The sequence below is a fragment of the Ambystoma mexicanum genome, chromosome 6q (assembly GCF_040938575.1).
Source record: "Ambystoma mexicanum isolate Mex_15411 chromosome 6q, UKY_AmexF1_1, whole genome shotgun sequence".
Lineage (NCBI taxonomy): Eukaryota > Metazoa > Chordata > Amphibia > Caudata > Ambystomatidae > Ambystoma > Ambystoma mexicanum.
In genome coordinates this window covers 304,182,141-304,202,472 of record NC_090937.1, presented here as the reverse complement: position 1 = coordinate 304,202,472, position 20,332 = coordinate 304,182,141, and the positions used below count along the sequence as shown (strand labels likewise).

Here is a 20,332-nt window from a genome sequence, read left to right as displayed (position 1 = left end):
TTTGAGGAAATCCTTGACGAGTCGATGAGACCAAAGAGAAGATCTTCTTGGAGACCTGGTGTAGCGGGAGATAGCCGCCAGATGTACTTTGATTGGACCAGTCCAGCCCTGGCCAAGGATAGGAAGTACGGAAGAATCTGCTGGGCTGTGACCCTCAGAGGGGTAATCTTCTGAGACTGGCACCGGCAAAACGCTTCCATTTGTGACCATAGCACTTCAAAGTCGACGGTGCCCTGGCTTTGGCAAGGACCTTGTAGAACTCCTTGTTTCCCACAGATGACCATGACCTCAGGTGAAGTTCCAGTAACTTCTTTATTTAGTTCCAGTACATTATGATGGTCATATAATGTCAGGTACATCTGGGTTCAGGGCAACATACACCTGCATCCTCCCAGGTAGGCTTACATCTCCCAACTCTCTCACATAGAACCCCAGTCACACAAACATTCTAACCCTTAACACTCCATTGTCAATCAATACCCTGACCAAAGGTTCCATTAGGATGCAGGATAATACCAAATCCCTACAAATCTCCCTTCCTTAGGGACACAAAAACACAAGTAGATAACTTAACCATAATGGCTAATAACAACACGCACACAAACAACCCCATGTTCAATGCACTTGCCTCATCACTCCTAACTGAGAACATTCTGCTAGTCTCATTACATATTCCACAATAGTCCACACAGCCGTGGGACCCAATTACAATCAATGCCCCTTCCTCTTTCTACCAAGTGAGGAAAAGGCACCCAACTGCACAAACATCCTTACTAAAACTTTTACAAATAGAGGCACCCATACCTCTCTTCCTAAACTTGACTTCATCGTCCCACAAAAGAACACACACACATCTCCCTCACACCCAACAATGCAAACCGGTATGTACCTAAATACACACCACCTCCAACTAGACTGAGTATCCCAGATACCCGGGTAACTACTTCACTTCTTGTGACACCATTACCCCTAAATTGCCCATGTTGAAAGTATTCCTAAATACAATACAGCTCCTATTAGGGAAAACCACACTTCATTCACATCAGCATCACACCAACATCAATGACTCTACTATAGTCTTTGCTGTATCATCATGAAACTCTGAATGGTTTCTAAACCAAACAACCAAACCAAAAAACTTTGTTTGACACTTAGCACTTTAAACTTTAGCATTAAATAAGGTCTTAATACATCTGCATTACAAAAGTCCCACCTGTGGAAATAAAACATTAGTGCACATAACTATACTTCAGATTCCACATACCAAACTCTAGCAATGTTGTCAATGCAACCTATATTTCATTAAATGTCCATCTGTGGAAGGAAAAGCGTGTTAGTTGAACATGACCGTACCACAATTTTTTCCTTTGCATCATAACATTACCATGTATTTGTTGACAGAGGTAACAGAGGCCACGACTTTTACACACCATCCGTGCACACTTATCAAACATGCTTACTACCACTTGCAAGATACCTCTCATACCAATGTACCTACAACATAAATACCAAATAGCATTTCAGAAAACACTATTACTACGCATATCTCAATCTCTTTCTACTAATATGCAACTTTAACCTACTTAATAAAACCTCACATTTGGATCACTTAATCCCTTGGTTGACTAATTACAAACACCCTTGAGACCTAAATCCAATCTAAAAAACTATAAACTTTGTTCTCTGCTCTTAAGCTTCAACAACTTCCATGAAGTACTCCTATTACAGAACAACCTATCCCACAAGAAACTACACCTGACAACATACAGGTTCACGCTCTCATGCACTCACGCTGTCCAAATGCCATTCAGGCCTCACATGACAACAAATTCTGAATCAATAACTAATTATAACTACTTAACCAATTCAATGAATGCAAGACCAAATTGCTTCCTTTACTTATGCTCGTGAAAGCATCATCTCTTAACTTAAAAGTACCTCTGTTATTCATTCCGGCAATTAAGATCATTCACAACTTAAGCTTTTTGAAAAAAATTCCAACGGGCGGAAATGCAGCCGCCCGCAACAGAAATGGATTTACCAATCCATCTGCCACACTTCCTTTTGTAAATATCACCTCCCGAAGCGTTCCTTTCCTGGTATGTTCATAATGCTGCTTTTCATTGCTGCCAGCCGCCTGCTATAAAAAATTGTACTCCCTTTGCCTCCTACTGCATCTCTCAGTTCTTAAGTAGGCTCCAAGCCCCTCAGGAACTACTGACAACATGCCCTCAAAGATCCTCATCACCTCATAAGTGATAGCTCCTACAGCACCTCCTTAGCGCTGCTGCAAATGGGCCCTTGCCCCTCCAGGCACTACACATGTTGTCTTGGGCAATATTCTTTCATCTCTGCACATGGGCTCTAAGCCCCTAAGGTGCAGCCACGGGCTACAAGTCTCTTAGGTGCAGGTATGGGCTCCAAGCCCCCTCAAACGCTGGAATGGCCCCCCAGGACCCTCCTCTGCTCCAGGCGCTTTTCACATTCGCCACCAATCTTCTATTTAACATATAGGCGCAGCTTAGGTTCCCAACCTCTTCTATTGCTGCTGCCCCAACTCCAGGCCTCAAGCTGTACAACATAACTCCTCATTGTTTCTTTTCCCGGCGCAGCTTAGGCTCCAAGCCTCTCCTGTTGCTACTGCCTTGGGCTTATAGTCCTCAGTTGCACAGCATGCCTCCTCATTGCTTAATTTCCAGGCGCAGCTTAGGCTCCAGGCCTCTCCTGTTGCTACTGCCTTGGCTATATCCCTCAGCTGCCCAGCATGGCTTCCTCATAATTTCCAGGCGTAACTAGACCCCAGGCCTCTTCAAATTGCTACTGCCATGGGCACCAAGCCCTCCATGCTGCAGCTAGTGGTCCCAGACCCCTTAAGCAATCAGTCTCTGGGCCCTCAGCCCCTCCTCAGTCTCTTGCTTTCCTCTTTCCCTGACCTGTCCTTCTAGTGACAGGCCAGCTGGCCCCTGGCTCTGGCGCAGCCCCTTACTTTCTGCCCCTGAGCTCCATGCGCTGGGCCCTTCTGCGCCTACAGTTTTAAGCGCTCGCCCTACCTGGGAGGTCTTCTTCTTGGGTTGGGGGGAGGTGTATGTGCCATCTTCAATGCTGTCCCCCCCAGCACAGCCAGCATCCTCGTCGCCAATGTAGAACTCCTTGTTTCCCACAGATGACCATGACCTCAGGTGAAGTTCCAGTAACTTCTTTATTTAGTTCCAGTACATTATGATGGTCATATAATGTCAGGTACATCTGGGTTCAGGGCAACATACACCTGCATCCTCCCAGGTAGGCTTACATCTCCCAACTCTCTCACATAGAACCCCAGTCACACAAACATTCTAACCCTTAACACTCCATTGTCGATCAATACCCTGACCAAAGGTTCCATTAGGATGCAGGATAATACCAAATCCCTACAGACCTCCCTACAGTCCGCTGGCAAATCAGATCCCCCAAACTCTAGGGCTGCAGTAGCCAAGCCCTCAGGTTCAGCAATCCTGGGTCGGGGTGAAGGATTGCGCCTCCTTCTCTAGTGAGAAGATCCGGAACCACCGGCAACTTGACTGGATGTGACACTGACAGGCTGAGAAGGTCCGTATACCAAATCTGTCTCAGCTACGCCGGGGCGATGAGCATCATCCTGCATTGGCACTGTCTGAGTACATTGATGACTAGCAGCAGGCGAGGCAACGGAGGAAACACATACAGGAACAGGCCATCCCATGGAAAAGAGAACACGTCCCCCCCAAGCTCCTCGGTTGGTGGAATCTGCTGGCAAACTTCTAGCATTTGGAGTTTGCTGCAGTCGCAAACCATTCTATCTGGGGCCTGCCCCACTTAACTAAGATGCAGACCACCTGGTCCTGCCAAAGTCCCCACTCGTGGCAGGAGCGCAATTCACTACTGAGGGAGTCTGCGATGGCGTTCTTGAATCCAGCCAGGTGAAGAGGAACAAGGAACATCCCCTGTCGGATGGCCCAGTGCCACAAGTCCTACGCCTCTTTGGAGAGCACAGGGGATCGAGTAATCCCTGCTTCCTGATGTAGAAAATCGCGGTGGTGTGGTCTGTGAAGACCCTCACCATCTTGCCCTTCAGAGACGGAAGGAACGACTTGAGGGCACAGAACACTGCCTGTAGCTCCAGGATATTTATATGGAGATCCTTCTCCTCCAGCAGCCACAAACATCTGGAATGCAGATGTCCAGTGTGGGCTCTCCAGCCCTCCAGGAAAGTATCCGTGGTGACCATTTTCTGGTATGGGGGTTCTGAAACCCTGTGCCGTGGGCGATGTTGGAGCGAATGCCCCACCACTGTATCCCCCGACAGAACTCATTGAGCTTTATCGTGTCTGCGAAGCTTCCGGACACCTGTATCCAGCGAGCGTCCAGGAACTCCTGAAGAGGTTGCATCCGTAACCCGCAGAGCTGGATAAGGTAGATGCAAAACGACATTATGCCGAGCAGCGACTTGATGGTTTGCACCGTGGCGGCCTTCATTGACAACAGGCGCTGCACTGTCCCCTGAATGGCTGATACTCTCTCCTCCAAGGGCGTTGCTAGGCAGGAGACTATGTTGAGTCTGGCTCCTAGTAACAGCGCCTTCTGCGATGGTGTCAAAAAGGAATTCAGATAATTGATGAAGAATCTCAGATCTGTCAGCAGCTGGACGGTCGTCTCTGTGTGCCCGACTCCTAACTCTCGTGAGCTGGCCCGGATGAGCTAGTCGTCAAGGTACGGGTACACATGTATCCCCCGTAGATACAGATGGGCCACCACAGGTGGCAGGCACTTCGTGAACTCCTTGGGGGCCGACCTCATGGCGAAAGGAAGGGCATTGAACTGGTAGTGCTGTCCCTGCACTAAGAAGCATAGAAACATTTGGTGGTTCTTGTGAATGGGGACGTGGAAGTAGGCGTCCTCCAGGTCCGGCGACTTCAAGAAGTCTCCTTTTTCCAGTTGGCCCAGCACATGCTGCAACGTGACCACCCTGAATATTTGGTACTAAGTTACTTGCTCAGACGTCGCTTGTCCAGAATGGGTCTCCAGCCCCGGTCTTCTTTTTGACTAAAAAGTATCAGGAACAGACTGCAGAGCCCCAGAGTCATCAGGGAACCAGCTCTATCACCCCTTTTCGTAGCATGGCCCATACCTCCTCCAAGAGCTGAGGGGTGTGCTGCTCCCGCCAGGCCACCGGAGGGATCCGCTGACACCTGTGTTGAAACTCCAGGGTATGTTCTTGGGCGAGAGCGTCCAGCACCCATCTGTCGGTGGTGATCTTTCCCCACTCACTGATGAATCCCGTCAGCCGGCCTCCCACTGGGGTGCACGGGTGGGGGCCCGACGTCCTGGCCGGTACAGGTGTGCTTTGGAGCTGGCGTCCTGCCTTGCGGGCGATGGCGCCGCTGGCACTGGCCTCCTCCACCGTAGGCCTGGGAACTGCCTCTGTAGGATTCTTGAGTCGTGGATCTTGAAGGTTGGCGGTACGAGTAGTGCTTTTGACGACCTGCTCGACTTTCGTCTGGAGGAGCGAAGGGAAGAGAGGTGCTGCTGGCCGTCTCTGTATCCGCCTTGATGGCCTGCACGGACTTGTCAATGACCTTCCCAAAAATGTTGTCTCTGTCGAAAGGCATGTCCACCACCCTCGCCTGGACCTTTCCACCACGAGGGGTCGGAGCCGCACCAAAGTCACTCCGGCTGTTCCTCACCTCAGAGGCAGGGTCACCTTCTGTGCTGTGGGTGTTAACTTTACTGGGTCAGCCCCTTTCTCCTTCGTGAGAGCAGCCGCCAACAGCTCTATGGTCGACTAAGACTTCTCCTGAGCCGCTGGACCTTCTTGGGCAGTTCGGCCATCTTCTATTCCATCCCGGGCTTCTCCAGCAGCTTAGCCGGGTTAGACTATTTCCTTTTCGAGGAGGAGCTCGATCGCTGGCTGGCGACAGAGGCGGATGATGAGCAAAACTCGAGAACTCCCAACACTGAAGCGTGCAGTAAAAATCTGATGATGGCTGCCAGAGGAGGGGATTAGGGAGAAGACTGTCACTGGATGGGTGCAGTGGCTAGAGGACAGGGTTTGGTTTAAAGGAGAAATACAGTTTGTAAATGAAAGTAAAACTGTTTTCTTTTACCGAGGATTCCCGGCCTGACGACGGGGAATATTCATGAGCAAGTGAATCCATGCCAGATCCCATGCTGGATAAATGATAATTCTCCCACAATAAGGAGTAAGACGCACTAGTAGGCCAGTGCTTTAGTGCCTAAAAACCACAAGATAGCAGTTTTGGCTACTAAAGAAAGGGGGTCTACCTTGTGATAAAAGATGATGTACAGGAGTGTCACAAAGTAAAAAATGAATCACGGCCACTAGCCTGCATCAAACATACTGAATGAGTATCATCTCTGGCACCGGTAGCCATAGGAACTAAAAAGTAGAATTAGAGTTGTAAGGTTTGAAAAGAACACCACCAACTCAAAATAAAAAGTAAAGACAATAAAGTACAGCGACGACAAGACTGAACATTTCACAAAAGCAGGCTAAAAAGCTGCAAAAAGGAAAATATTTTCTGACAAATGCACAAGATATTTTAACATAATCCTCCTAATAACATTCATATAGTCACAATTCCATTAACCTAAAAGTGTTTACGACTGGACAACTACATGTACAATGCAAACACATAATATAAAAAGGGTAGTAGGCTGATCAATTATCTTAATTTGTGAAGACTGACAGTCAAAGAATGTATGCACAATGACCATACCCGGTTACTCGATTTACCATAAGTTACTTAACTGTGTGCCTACATGTCTTGCATTAATTGAAACTATCTTTGGTTGAAGTTTCCATACCTGCTTATAAGCAGCTCGCAGAATTTATAGTGGCCTTTGTCTGCTGCAATTGTTAAGGCAGTATCTCTTGATGATGGAACGGGAGGTGCATTGACATCAGCACCTTTATCCAGAAGAACTCTGCCTACTTCTGCATACCCACCAGACGCAGCTTCCATTAACGGGGTGAGGCCAGTCTAGGTGTAAAGCAAAATAACAGTTTAGCTGTGTTGTACTGAGACCTTAGTCACAATTCATAGACCGATTACAAAGAACATCTGCTTACTTGTTCACCACCACCTATCTGTGCACCAAGGCCTAGCAAAAGTAACAACACAACCGAGAATAAGATATTAAAAGAATTAGTCACATATCTGACTTGTACAGTAGTTCGCTTTATAAGATTTAAATGCTTTGTGGAGTACTCTCCATCATCAGGATGGGAAATCCCAGTAACATTAAATAGTAGTCAGTAAAATACCTGGTGCAGATTTTTGAATTTGTAACAACAGCCAAAGACTGAATGGGCAACAAAGCACTGCCTACCGCAGTTTTGCATAAACATAAAAAAAGAAATGCAACATTTAGATAGCTTGAAAATTGCACACTTGTCCCCCAAGCCCAATTCAGTCAAATCAATGGAAATAAATAAAAGTTGTGTATCATAGGGACTGTTGAACCTCTAGCGCATTTATCCTTTCCTCCATAACAATGGTCTATTGTCCGTCAGAAGGGAATGGTATCAAAGCTTTTTGCGCAGTAGCATTTAATTAAGAAACAGTGCTACGGAACATGTATGACCTGCCACCCTCTCCCCCCAACCACAAGTGTCCTCCTTCACACTTTTCTACATGGCCCAAGCACCCTTTTTGTTTTATCATCAGCGAAAATACCATTGCTCATTATTAGCAGGGCCATTATAGAGGAATGGGGCTATGGACCAGGAGCTCAGTAGTCACTATAGTGAGCAAAGGAGCGAGAAGCTGCTGTCTGTCTGTCTGTCTGTGTCTCATAGGAAGGGATCTGGGACTGTCTAGTTGCAGTCCACAGCACTAATGCCAGAAGGAGAAAGTACTTACCATAATGTTCTTTCTATGGATTCTTCTCCCAGATTCCTCATCAGATAGATATCCATTCCAGCGTCCGCTGCTCAGAAAAGTTTCGACAGGGGGCGCTGTGCCCTCGACTTGGCCGTTGATCGGTCTTGCCTTGATGTGGCAGTCGTCTACTCCAGACGTGACATCTGTCGTCGTACATATACTGCGTCACTAATGCTGAAACACACCAATAAGTCCTACGCTAGCCCCTTAAACGAGAGCTCACCTCTTTCTCCCAATAGAGAAGTTAGTCATTAACTGCAGGCACTTTCATAGCAGGGTTGGATGGGAGGTTGATTAGGAATCTGCATAAGAATTCATAGACCAAACATTACAGTAAGTCATTTTTCCTTCAATGGATTGCCTTTCTCAGACAGATTCCTAATCAGATAGACTCCACAAGCAGTATGTGTGAAGGATGCGGGATGAAGGTCCCTTCACGAGGAAACTTTGTAAAAACGCTCTTCAGTGCTTTAAGTGGGGGGGTAAATTGAGAGGGGGTCTTGTTAGGGTGTGTGGCCCAAGTACGAGTGCTTAGGCCATGCCCCCCCCAACAAAAGCCCCCCCGATCCTCTTGCATTCAAGGAGCTGTGGTTAAAGAAATGCCTGCGGGGGTTGCTGAGCCTCCCAGGCAACGCTTTTACCACACCGCTCCTTGAATGCAATGGGCTGCCTGCTATGCGATGTCTCTTTATCCCGGAAAAGGAGGAGGGCTGGGTTGGCAAACCTCTCCTTTTGTTTCTGAGTAAAGAGGGGACACGCTGCGGAAGCCATTTGTTAGGTAAGAATTGGTGCAGTCACACTGTGTGAGACTACACTTGACTTAACTGCTTGGTATTAGGTAACCCACCTTTTGATATTGGTCTGCACTACACAAGTTGGTAGTGTGACTGAGCAGCCAGGCCCATCTCAAGAGGTGTAAATTTGAGCTGTACAGCTGTACAAATGAAATCCGTAAAAACAAAGTAGCTAAGTAACGCTTACACTCAAGGTTTCAATTATAAATAGTTAATTATTTAATGTCAGTTTGAAATGAGCATACTTTAAAAAGGTAAAAGGATGTAACACTATGAATCAACTTTGAAATTACTTTTCAGAATAAAACAAGCCAGTGAATAATCTTTGGATATGCTTTATACACTTCTCCTTCATCCGGGTGCGACTTCAATCACAAGGAAGTTATTTGCATTTATATATCACACGGTTATACTTTGTAGAATCAGGGTTGCAGAGAGGAAAGGTTAAGGGAAGTAAAAAAGTTATAACAGATTCTCGGAATATGTGAGGTCAAATAAATCCTCCAATGAAGTCTAGGTAAATAATTTGTCCAGCAGTAACATTGTAAACAAGGTACAACCTATGGAGGGACAAGCAGTAGCAAAGTCAATGGATTAAGAAGAGCGCCTGCAGGGAGCCAGGACCGCAAAAGTCATTTGAACAAAGTCTATGGAATTATTTATTATTACATTTATATAGCGCACTAAGCCCTGTGGCATCAAGGCGCTTTAACATTGCAAGTTACAAAGGCAGGACACAGTAAGCATTAGTAGTAATTAGAGGGTCAATGTCATAAGAAGGCTGAATATAGTGACTGTTAGGTGAAAAGCAAAGATTTCAGCACCTTCTGAAAGGTCCCGTACGACCGTTCAGCCCTCAAGGTGGGGGGTTGGGGCGCAGATGTCCCAGTGTTTGGCAGCTATGATCGGGAAGCTGGATCCGTCGGCTTGTTTCTTTTGAATTTGGGCGGAGTGATGCGGTTGGTGAATGCTTCTCTGGTAGGTCTAGACGAGTTGCTTCTAGTGAGTTTTTACGAAAGGTAGGGGGGCATCCTTGGATAGACATCTGTGATCGATGGAGAGAGTTTTAAAGGTGATCCTTTCGCGGATCGGGAGCCAGTGTGCTTTTTTTCTTGCTGCTGTGATATGGTCTTTCTTCGGGATGTTCAGGGCAGCTCGGAGAGCATTGTTCTGAATGACTTGCATTTTTCTTTTGTTTTGTTCAGTTGTGCCTGCAAAGAGGGCATTGCAGTAGTCAAGTTTAGATCATATAGTGGCACGGTCTATGGTAAAACAGCTGTCTGGGGAGAGAAACCGTCTGGATGCATTGATCAGTTTGGTGGCTTATGCTGCGGGTGATGCTATAGCATGGACTTGTCGTGATGGGGACAGGGAGGTGTCAAGGTATACTCCTAGGGTTTTCACGATGGGGGAAACTGGAATGGGGAGGCCATTGATATTGAAAGAGGCATATAGGGGGTCAAGACTTTTTAGGACAGGGGGGGGGGGGGGCAACTATGAGTAGCTCAGTTTTACCGTCGTTGAGACAAAGACGGTGTATGGCCATCCAGGCCTGCATGGTTAGGTAGATGGAGTTCAGAGTGTCCGAGTCTGCTGTGTAGATGCCTGAGAGGGGTAGGAGGATTTGCATGTCGTCCGTGTAATTTGTATAAGATATGATGAGGGATTCCAGGCGGGTGAATAGGGGAATAGTTAATGTGTTGTACAAGGTAAGGGATACGCAGGAACCTTGTGGCACATTACAGGCCATGGGAGTCGGGGGCGCGCTGGCGTTTTCTGCAAAGACTTGGATGGATCTATCTCCTAGGAAGCCGTTAATCCAGGTGATGGCTTCTGGGGAGAAGCAGGCTGATGTGGCGAGGTGTTGACCTAGAATCTTATGGTCTACCAGGTCGAAAGCTTACGATAGGTCGAGCAGGATTAACAGTACAGACTTGCCTTCATCTCTGATTTCGTCAATCTGGATTTTTAGGTCGGGAAGGGCTGACTCAGTTCTGTGCCTTGGGCAGAAGCCTGATTGGCGCATGCCTAAGATCTTGTTGGCTTCTAAGTGGCGTTGAATTTGCAGGTAGGCTGCTTGGTCCAAGATCTTTAATAGGAAGGGAACTGTGGTGACAGGACGATAGTTGGTGGGGATGGCCGGGTCTAACAATGATTTTTTGATTAATGGTACATCAAAGGCTTCCTTGAGGTTGGAGGGGACAGAGCCCATATTAAATGAGGTATTGATGAAGGCAGTGATTAGCGGAACTAGGGCATCTGCACATTCTTTGACCAGGGTGGGTGGAAACATGTCTCCTTTGCAGCGAGAGGGTTTGAGGCCTTTAAGGCTGGTTTTTACTTTTTCTAGTGAGACATTGGTAAAGTGGAATCTAGGAGTAGTGTGAGGTGTGGGGGAAGATGGTGGAGTGGTGGATGTTGGCACTTGCGAGAGGTCGATCATGGATTGTTTGGTGTCAATCTTGCTGTGCAGGGTGCTGATTTTACCCAACATGGAATTCTGAATACTGAGGCACCAGGCGCCATCTTTTGGTATGGTGATTGGCGGGGATGATGGGGTTTCCAGTTCGACAAGTATGGCGAAGATTTCTCCGGTGTTTGATTTGGTGTTGGTGATGCGGTTATTGTAGGTGGAGGATTTAGCCTGGAAGATTGCTTTGGTGTATAGTTTGGATGGTAATGCAAACCTTAATTTGTTCTCCTAAGAGGGTTATTTTTTTTCAATTGGCTTCTGCCGATCGTTTGTTGGAGCAAAGAGCTTGGAGTTCGGGGGTAAACCAAGAGTTGAAGTATGCTGATAGTTTAGTTTTGTGTGGCTTGAGGGGTGCTATGGTGTTGATAGCGTCTGATAGGTTTTTTTGTACAGATCTGCCAGTGAGCTTGGGTCTGTGGGGAGGGGGTTTATTGGTAGGAGTGAAGTGAGCATGGGAGCCAGTCATTCTTTGGTGAGGGATTTAGAGCTACATGTGAGGGTATGCAGCATGGGTATGAGAGTATGCATGGGTGGGGAGATGGATAATTGCACAATGTTGTGGTCAACCCAGTGGCATGGGTAGTTCGATAGAATGTTGACTTGGCAGGTAAGGTCAATGATCCAATCTAGGATGCAGCCTTTGTTGTGAGTCAGGGTGTAAACACATTGGGGTAGGCCAAGAGCGTTGAGGGAGTTGGAGAGCGAGGTAGCTGCAGTGTCGTTATATCCAGGATTGAAGTCTCCTAGGAATAACATTTTGGATGATGGTTTGACGGAGTGTCTGAGTCTGATATGGTCAGTTTATTGGAGAGTATGTCGCAGTTGGCTGGCATCACAGAGTTGGTGACTCTGATGGGTATTATATATTTTGCGTTGAGTGCAACTACCTCTCCCCTTGCAATCTGTCGGTCAGCCCGGTAAATGGTATAGCCAGGGGGCAGAGCGATGGAGTGTTGGGCCAGAAGCTGGGTGCAGCCACATTTCCATGGTTGCTAGAAAGTCAAGGTCTTGCGAGGATAGGTCGTTGATGTCTAGTGCGTGTTCGTGGATAGATCTTGCGTTAATGAGTGCACCTTTCAGTAGGAGTGTCTGGGTGATATGCTGATTGCAGGAGTGGTTCTTATTGTGAGAATGGACCTTGACTTTAGAGTGGTTAGTTTCGGAAGTAGGTTTGGGAGGGATATTTAGTATGGTGGCTCCTGAGGTGGGGGTTTCTAGTGGTTTTATTGTAAGATGAGGAAGAGAGCGTGGAGGGAGGATTGGTAAATGTGGCAGAGATTATGGGGTTGGGCGATTTGGATATGGGAGTCTGTGTGATGTACGTGGGTCTGTTGGGATAAGGGAGATTGACAGGGTAGTGTACAGGGGGGCGTTGCAGGATGCCTGGTGTAGGTGTATGGTGGTTAGCAAAGGGCTGAAGATGTGGCAGAAATGGTGTGGGATGTGGTAGGGCGTAGTCAAATGTTGCGAGACCGGGGATTATCAATCTTCCTATGATGGGTGGTGGTGGGCATGTGTCAGCAGACAGAGTGAAGTTGGGTTTGTGGTGGAGCGTTTTTGACATGTCGCAGATGAGGGGGTGGGGGTAAGCGAGTACGGGCTGGTAGTTTAGAGAGTTGTGCGGTGAGTGTTTGCATTTTGTGAAAAACATTGCAATGCAGATTTATACAAGGTCGGTGGTTCGTTACCTTTTTGCCGATGTTTGTGGAAGACTAGCGCAGCGGAGACGTTGGAAATGCTTGACGTTTTGCAGGTCTGGGACATGGAACGGAGGGAAGTCTGCGGCCGAGCTGGCAAGGACAGGCCAAGAGAGTCGATGTGGTCTTGTCAATGGCCCTTTGAGGAGGCCCGGCTGCGCCTCCCGGCACAGGGAGGTTTAAATTACTTTATGTGCAGGCAGCCAATCAGTGCAATCAGCGCCGGAGGCCTGTTCCATGGTTCTCTGGGTGCTGAGTGTGTCCAGTGAAGATGCTGCAGCCATTTTAGAGTGGTCTTGATGGTCGAACTGAGGTAGGGACATCAGTGGTGGTGGAGGAGGAGGAGGCACTCGAGGGGGGGGCAGGCTCTGCAGAGCTCCTCCCTCACTGGCCGGACAGGCCAAGACAGGCGATGCAGCACTTGTAAATGGCCCTTTCAGATGGCCCTGATGCCTCTCGGCACAGGAAGGTTCGAATTGCACTTCGAAGGATCAAAGTCTTGCACAAAGCTAGAGAGTTAAGGCAAATCACTTGTAGGTTCACAAGCTGTTAAACTTGTGAGAAGGGAGTTGAAATCAACTCAAAAAGGTAAGCCAATGCAATTCCCAAGTGAGAAGAGCGTGGCTAAAGGCAATAAGGTAAGTACCCCAAGCCGAAACAGAACATCTGGTTAGAAGAGTGATCCAGCTGGATTCAGTCTTGCTGCACGGTGCAGACCCCGGTTCCTGAGCCTCAGTCGTGGGGACAAGAAGGACGACGTCTGGAGGGCTCCTGCAGCAGTACTTGGAGGCCGTTGGCAGCTACGGGCTCTTTTCTGTTCAGCTGCACTTCGCAGTTTCAGCGCTTAGCAAACAGCACCGATGTGGATCTCAGACACCGGTTGGACTGCCTTTGCTCCCTCGGTTCTGCACTCTGGTGAGGGGACTCTGGATCTGGGCATCCTGCTTTGGGATGGTCCTCAAGAGTCTCCTGGAGTTTCTAGCTGGATTCGTTCCGCGGCAGGCGTTGCACTTGTTAGGGAGAATTCTCTGTATAGGCTAATTTCCCAAACCTAGTGAGTCCCCCAGCAGCTTTGCTGGATTTTTGGGGTTTATTTTTTTCTCCTGCTAAGAGTGAGACTCTTTTACCCTCACTCTTGGACATGATTTGAGGGCTTCATGTGTTTTTGGGATGTGTGTTACACAGCACCCTTCAGTGCAGTACCACAGGGGTGTCATAGTGACCCCCAAACATAGACTCCATACCCTGGGACTGACTACTGTCTCCCAGGGCATGTAAAGTCACCAATGACTTTACTAGTCTTAAATTGTGAACAAAACCAGTACAAACCATCATATTGTGGAAGTACTGGTAGGGGTAATTAGATTGCCCCTGGGTCTGTTTTTCGAGGGGGCAGTGTGCAGTCCCCCTTCGTCGAGTTTCTGGCTGGTGGCAGTGGTTACCACGCGAAATATTCCACCGGAATATTTCCTATGGGATTTTCCCATTCATTTTAAACGCACCACTTTTTTGGTGCAATGTTAAAGATACCGCCGGGTTATTTATGTAATATTTATTCCCCGGTTGGGTCTTTTTGCCAGGACTCGGTTTTAAAATGGCATTTGTGTTCGCCTCTGTAACTCCAACCCAAGTCGAGCCCTTTGTTCCACTTTTGGCGGGCTTCTGCACAAAAGCCTCCAAAAGTGGTGCCACTCTGTCTGGGTCTGCAGGATGTGTGGGAGGGGGGGAATAGGCACCCTGGATGCCTCAGCAACTCAAGTCACACTCTTATGTGATTGGCCCAGTGGTGAGCCGTCTGGCTCACCACTTAGCATGTTTGAGTTACAGCTAGGACTGATGAATGGGAGTTTTCTGCATAAAAGCACGGCTTTGGGGACTGGAACTTCAGAAGTCGCCACAGGACCTAAAGAATCCAAAGAGGGAGAAGCTGAGCCGACATGCAACGACGACACCACCGGTGGAGCCCTGCTGAACCGCCTGACCACTTCCCGACGACAGAGAAGATCTTCATCTTGGAGAGTCTTCTTCCTTTGAACTGGTGGGGTTAACCAGTTTGCCCTCTTTTCGCCTTCCTGGATCGTCTCGTGGTCGAATTGCCCGTGCCAAGCACCCCGGCGGCCGGATAGCCACGCTTAACCACTACCGCGAAAAAAAGGGTAGTACCTTTGAACCGAGAAACTCTGCGGCTGGTTTCTTCCCTGGCAGTGCAACAACCTCCAGCTTTCCTCCACGTCGAGATCTTCTCTTCCCCTGAACGAAGCACAGACTTGCACCCGCTGCCAGGAACAATTGCCCCCACTGGAGCTTTCTCACCATTTCAGGTACTGTCTCCCGCCTGGTCTCCCTTGCAACAGACTGTTCAAGGTGTCCCGTAATCCTTGACTCTCTATCCTGGGGTGACCTGGGACCTGTTAACTAACTTTTCTGAACTGATCCAACTCCTTTTGAACTATCTGCAAAGACTTTTAAAGTGTACTTCAACTGTGTGATTTTGGGCTCATTCTGCCTTGCTCTCTCCAAGAGTGGGCCTGGCCTATGAACTTTCTTTCTCTACAGTAGACTCTGCCTTTCCTGACTTGCTGTGGTTCTTTTAAAAGTGTTGGTATTGTGTGCTTTCCTAATTCTGCCTTTTCCCTCCCTTTTTAAATAATTATTGGAGTGCCATCTTGGTTAAGCGCTCACCTCTGTATTGATAATAAGTGGTGTTCTTTCCCTCAGACTTGTCGAATAATTAATCAGGGAGGTGTATATATTTCTAATGACTGTTTGAACTTGCTTGACATATTAGTGCCAGTGTATTTTTACAAGTGTGTTTTGAAATAAATAATTATATACTTTTATACTAAAGCTCTGGTCAGTGTTTGCTTCTGCTACTTTATTTTTGTACCTAATGTGTATACTCTATATACTGCCTAACTCTTCTTGAGAGAAGTCTGACTGCTCAACCACAGCTACCAGGTAAATCTGGGTGGTGCAGACTGCTACCAATTGGGTTTACTGCCAACACCTGTAGTCTTAAACTTTTTGCAGTGGTCCCTAAGGGAACTGCACAGGTTTCTGCCTAACAGCACTCAACTATGGACACTCGACCTCTGATATTGGGCTCTCGCAGCAACGAGAAGCACAGCAAGTCGAGGATGATGGTTCGGTGGAGTTGTAGTTCCATCCGGAGCTTCTCTGTCGAGGTGAAAAAGGAGGTCAGCACAACAGTAGGACTTCACAGGGCAATTCCAAGGTCAGTCCAGGGGGTTGCAACAAGCTTCGTTCACGGTTTCGTCATCGGTTGTTTCTCCCAGTGGTCGACTCTGCCTATAGTCCCAAAACCCTTGCCTTTTAAGCAGGTTTCTCACATTCACGCACAGCCTAGGCAGTCAACCACACAACAGTGTGGCTGTCTTGATAGGACAGCCACCCAGGACTTGTTGCATTCAGGACAGGGGTGTTCCGGGACACTCCCTCACATCCTGTCCTTCCAGACACACTAGAGGCAGGGGCGGGATTCAGGCCCGCCAAAGGAAAGACAAACAAAGGGTTCAAACCTGTCAACGCACAGAGTAAAACCCAAGAAAGACCTCAAAAACCGAAAACGGCGAAAATAGAAGACCGGGCCATGTTGACGAAATGGTCACCCATGTGGGTGCTGTACTGCCACCAGCCATTTAAAGTAGTGAGGGTAAGATAATAATGTTACATGAGAAAGCAGGATAAGGGGCTACTAAGTAACCCCCCAGCACTCCACTTAAGATGGTGTGTGCTGGACCTACAAAGAGAAAAGTAAAGTCAATTTCACTTTACGATTCTTGGGAACTGTAGTTCGCACAAGAAAGGGTATTTAAACTTCAAGAGAAATCTAAAGGATTCCTCAGTGGCACTGCACGGAAGGTGCTGTGTGTCACCATCCAAATAGCAGATGCATATGGAGTTTGTCAGACTCCAAAAACAGTGAAAACTTTTTTGGTTTTATTGGTTTTTCACATTTAAAACTTTAACATACAAGACCACGCCCATATCCGCTGTTTTACATCTTCTCCAATTCCAGGATTGCCAGGTGGCTTTAGGGCAGTTCTCTATACACCCTTAATAGTTCCAAGTCTTTCCCACCTCTGTTCCTGGATTGAATTTTAGTTATTGAGCATAAATGCGCCAAATTTCAAGGCATCAATAGTGCGGCCAATTTTGTCCGCCGTCAAGAGCCTTTCCCAAATCTCAGTAGTCTTATTGTGATCACAGAATTGCTGATTGACACCTATATACCTTTCTCTTACCTCCCCAAGATTGGGGCAGGCAAGGGTATATGGTTTAAACAGAGTTTAGTTCTTTACAGTATCTGCAGATAGAATCCCCTTGCATGATTTGTTTCCTTTGTAGCTGCACCTCTTTAGACGGCAGTATGTTCAACCTACATCGTAGTAGAAGATCTCTAAAGTATGGCGAGGGAAACACTTGAAAGTAAGATGGTATTACATTCAACGCCTTCTGTTCCCATATAACATTAACACACCGTTTATTGTCCTTTTTTGACTCTAGGGTTCGATCCCAGTCCCTGTCCTTTAGCCTTTCCTTGGCCTTGTCTGGGTTAGATTTTAACATTTCTAGGTCAATGTTACAAACAGTGAAAACACAAAATCTAAATCAGGTAAAAACACATGCAAGAGAGTGAGAAAAAGGTCCAACAAAAGAGCTGGGGGTCTCTAAGGTTGAAGGGAATTAGCACAGAAATGAAAATTCTCCCCAACACCCTTTAACAAAGGAGACTTAATGGGCGTCCTGCTGCATGTTAGATCTTTACCCAGAAACAAAAGGAGGGCTGGCCAACCAAGCCCTCTTGTTTCTGAATAAAGAGACGTCACGCAACAGGTTTAGTGTAAGCGCTGCTCGGTTACCCGGCTGACTTTGGGTGTCATCATTTTATTTTTTCTAATCCGACATCTGCAGGCAGCCGTGTAACCGTGTAGCTGCATGAGATGTCGGCGTGGCTGGGGATAGTCGGGATGAGCCCCGGTTTGGGAGTGTTAGGCAGAATTGCATGCAGTACCCTCTGGGTTCACCACATACAATTAGGACTACAGGTGTAAGCAAAAACCAACCTTTGGTTTAAGTCTGTACTAGACAGTTTTGTGGTAGCGAGCTGAGCAGCCAGGCTTATCTCAAGAGGGAATGCGAGCAGTACAAGAGGTTACACAGAGGTCTTACAATCACAGTGGTTCAAGTAGACACTTATACTCAAGGTTTCTCGGTAAAACACTTATTCATTTATTACACAACCATTTAGAAAACATTCACTAGAAGTAGGCAACTTAATATTATACATAAACACGTTCCATAAGCAAACCAATACGTTTCTGAATAAATTAGGCTCCCCTGAAATAGGAGCAAAATGGCATTTCAGTTACTTTCAATGGAAGCAAAAAGGCACAAGTTAGCAGAATAGACCATAACTACTTTCTTAGGCAGTGCAAATAGTTAAAAGTTCACTAGAGTACTCGATTCAGTTCAATAGGCATAGGCCAAAGTCAATCGACTAGTGTCTTGGATAGGAAAGAGCAGTTCTTGAAGTAAACAGTAAAGTCTTTGCCAAAGTTCTCAAAAGTAGTTTGTACGAAAAAGAATCATATGTTGGGTCACAAGCTGATTAAGCCTGCAAGTTGGGAAAGTTCCACAAACTTTCACTGCGAGAAAAGCGTTCTCTCAATCGGGTTGGCACAGTACCTTAATATGAAGTAAAAGATGCAGCTGAAGACGTTGGTTCCTGGCAGTTTCTGCAGATCTCACTGTTCCTGAGCCTCAGTCGTGGGGACAAGAGGGAGGACGTCGGGGGACTCCTGCACTGCACGGGATCGTCAGAAAACGCTGACAAAATGGAGTCACTTCAGTTTGAGTAGCTGTTCATCAAGCACACAAGCTGGTGTTCTTCCCACTGGTTAATCCTAACCAGCTTCGAGAATGGTATCCAGGTGGTTTACGAGTTGATTGGTCCCACCAACTCAAAGGGAGAAGTCGCCCTTGAAAGGGCTTCTCTATCGAGATTAACTTGGCAATTCGACCTGCAGCAGGGCTTCACCGGGCAAACCAACGGTCCAGGAGTTGCAGCAGCCGTCCTCTTCCAGCTCGTCTTCGGTTCTTTCGTTGCAGTGGTCGACTGCTTTCCAGTCCAGGAGACTCGCCTTTTAAACAGTTTTCTCCCATTCATTCCAGCCTAGCTGCCACTCACCCAGCAGGGTGGCTGTCCTTGCCGGACAGTCAGCCAGCCAATCACGCCAGAGTGCATTTGGGTGTCCAAGGAGACAGGCATCTCCCTCACTTCCTGCCACCCTAGACACTCAGACGCCAGAGGCGGTCTTCAGTCCTGAAGCCAGCCATAAAGCATGGAAACAAAGGTACAAAACCTGGTTTGGCGAGCAGAGACAAACGCTAGAAGGACCTTTCCAAAAAGAAATGGCGAAAAAAGACGACCGGGGCCTGTTTAAACACAGGGGCTTAAGGCGCCATATTGAAAAACATGGCTCCTGAGATTTTTAGCTACTGGTGTTCGCGGTCGGGAAAAATCATGGTAGTTTGTTCTAAAACCACTGCCACCAGCCATTTCTATAGAAAAGGGTAGCATTTGTATTTGTTTTATTTGTATGGTGCACCTGGCCCGAAGGCATCTGGGTGCATTTCTTAAGGAACGGTGCACTGGTTACAAGGAAAGGAACATATATTAACAGTGATTTACAACATTAGCAAGGTGCAGCAGAGAGTACATACATTTACATAGAGGCATATTATTTACAGTGAATAACACATTCACAGCGAAGGCACAGTTTCTAACGTAAGAAAATGTATTTACAGGAGATAAAGCGAGATGGTTGTGGAAGTGCGGAAAGTTTACGTGCGAGACGCAGCGTGGTCCTGCTCGATGAGACGAGATTTTACTTTATTCTTAAATGCGTTGTAAGAAGGTTCTGCTCCGAGTGTAGGAGGTAATGTGTGAGTTTGGCAGCAAGTACTAGGAAGCTGGATCCCCCTGCCTTCTGGAGCTTAAATCTGGGTATTGACAGTGAGTGGACTTGAGCAGATCTTAAGGGTGTTAGGAGTGTGGGCAGTGAAGCGATTTGCAAGATAGATGGGTGCATGGTTAGCTTGGGATTTGTGAGTCAAAGCAAGAGTTTTGAGTGTTATTCTTGAGGCAACAGGGAGCCAGTGTAGACTTTGGCGGGTGTCAGAGATACAAAGTTTCCTAGGGATGTTAAGAGTCACCCTTATAGCATTGTTCTGGGTGACCTGGAGCTTGTTGACATTTCTTTGGCTAGTCCCTAAAAATTGTGCATTATAATAATCGATTCCCGCCATAACAATGGTTCTGGCGAGGATAATACAGTTGGGGGCCCTTAGGAAAGGTGTACATGCTGTTATAAGCTTGCAAGTGTAAGCCGATGCTGAAACCACAGCATTAGTTTGTCTTGT

The 20,332-nt window shown here is 47.1% G+C and overlaps 1 protein-coding gene across 17 annotated transcripts in view; it reads right to left on the bottom strand.

Annotated features, from left to right (window-relative positions):
• ANKRD17 (ankyrin repeat domain 17) overlaps positions 1-20,332 on the bottom strand; it is a 2,430,147-nt gene that overhangs the window by 1,073,007 nt on the left and 1,336,808 nt on the right. For all 17 annotated transcript variants that reach the window (XM_069630806.1, XM_069630790.1, XM_069630801.1 and 14 more), the window contains one exon: positions 6,844-7,019. In XM_069630806.1, coding sequence (XP_069486907.1) covers positions 6,844-7,019 — 176 coding nt within the window. The remainder of the gene's footprint in view (positions 1-6,843; positions 7,020-20,332) is intronic.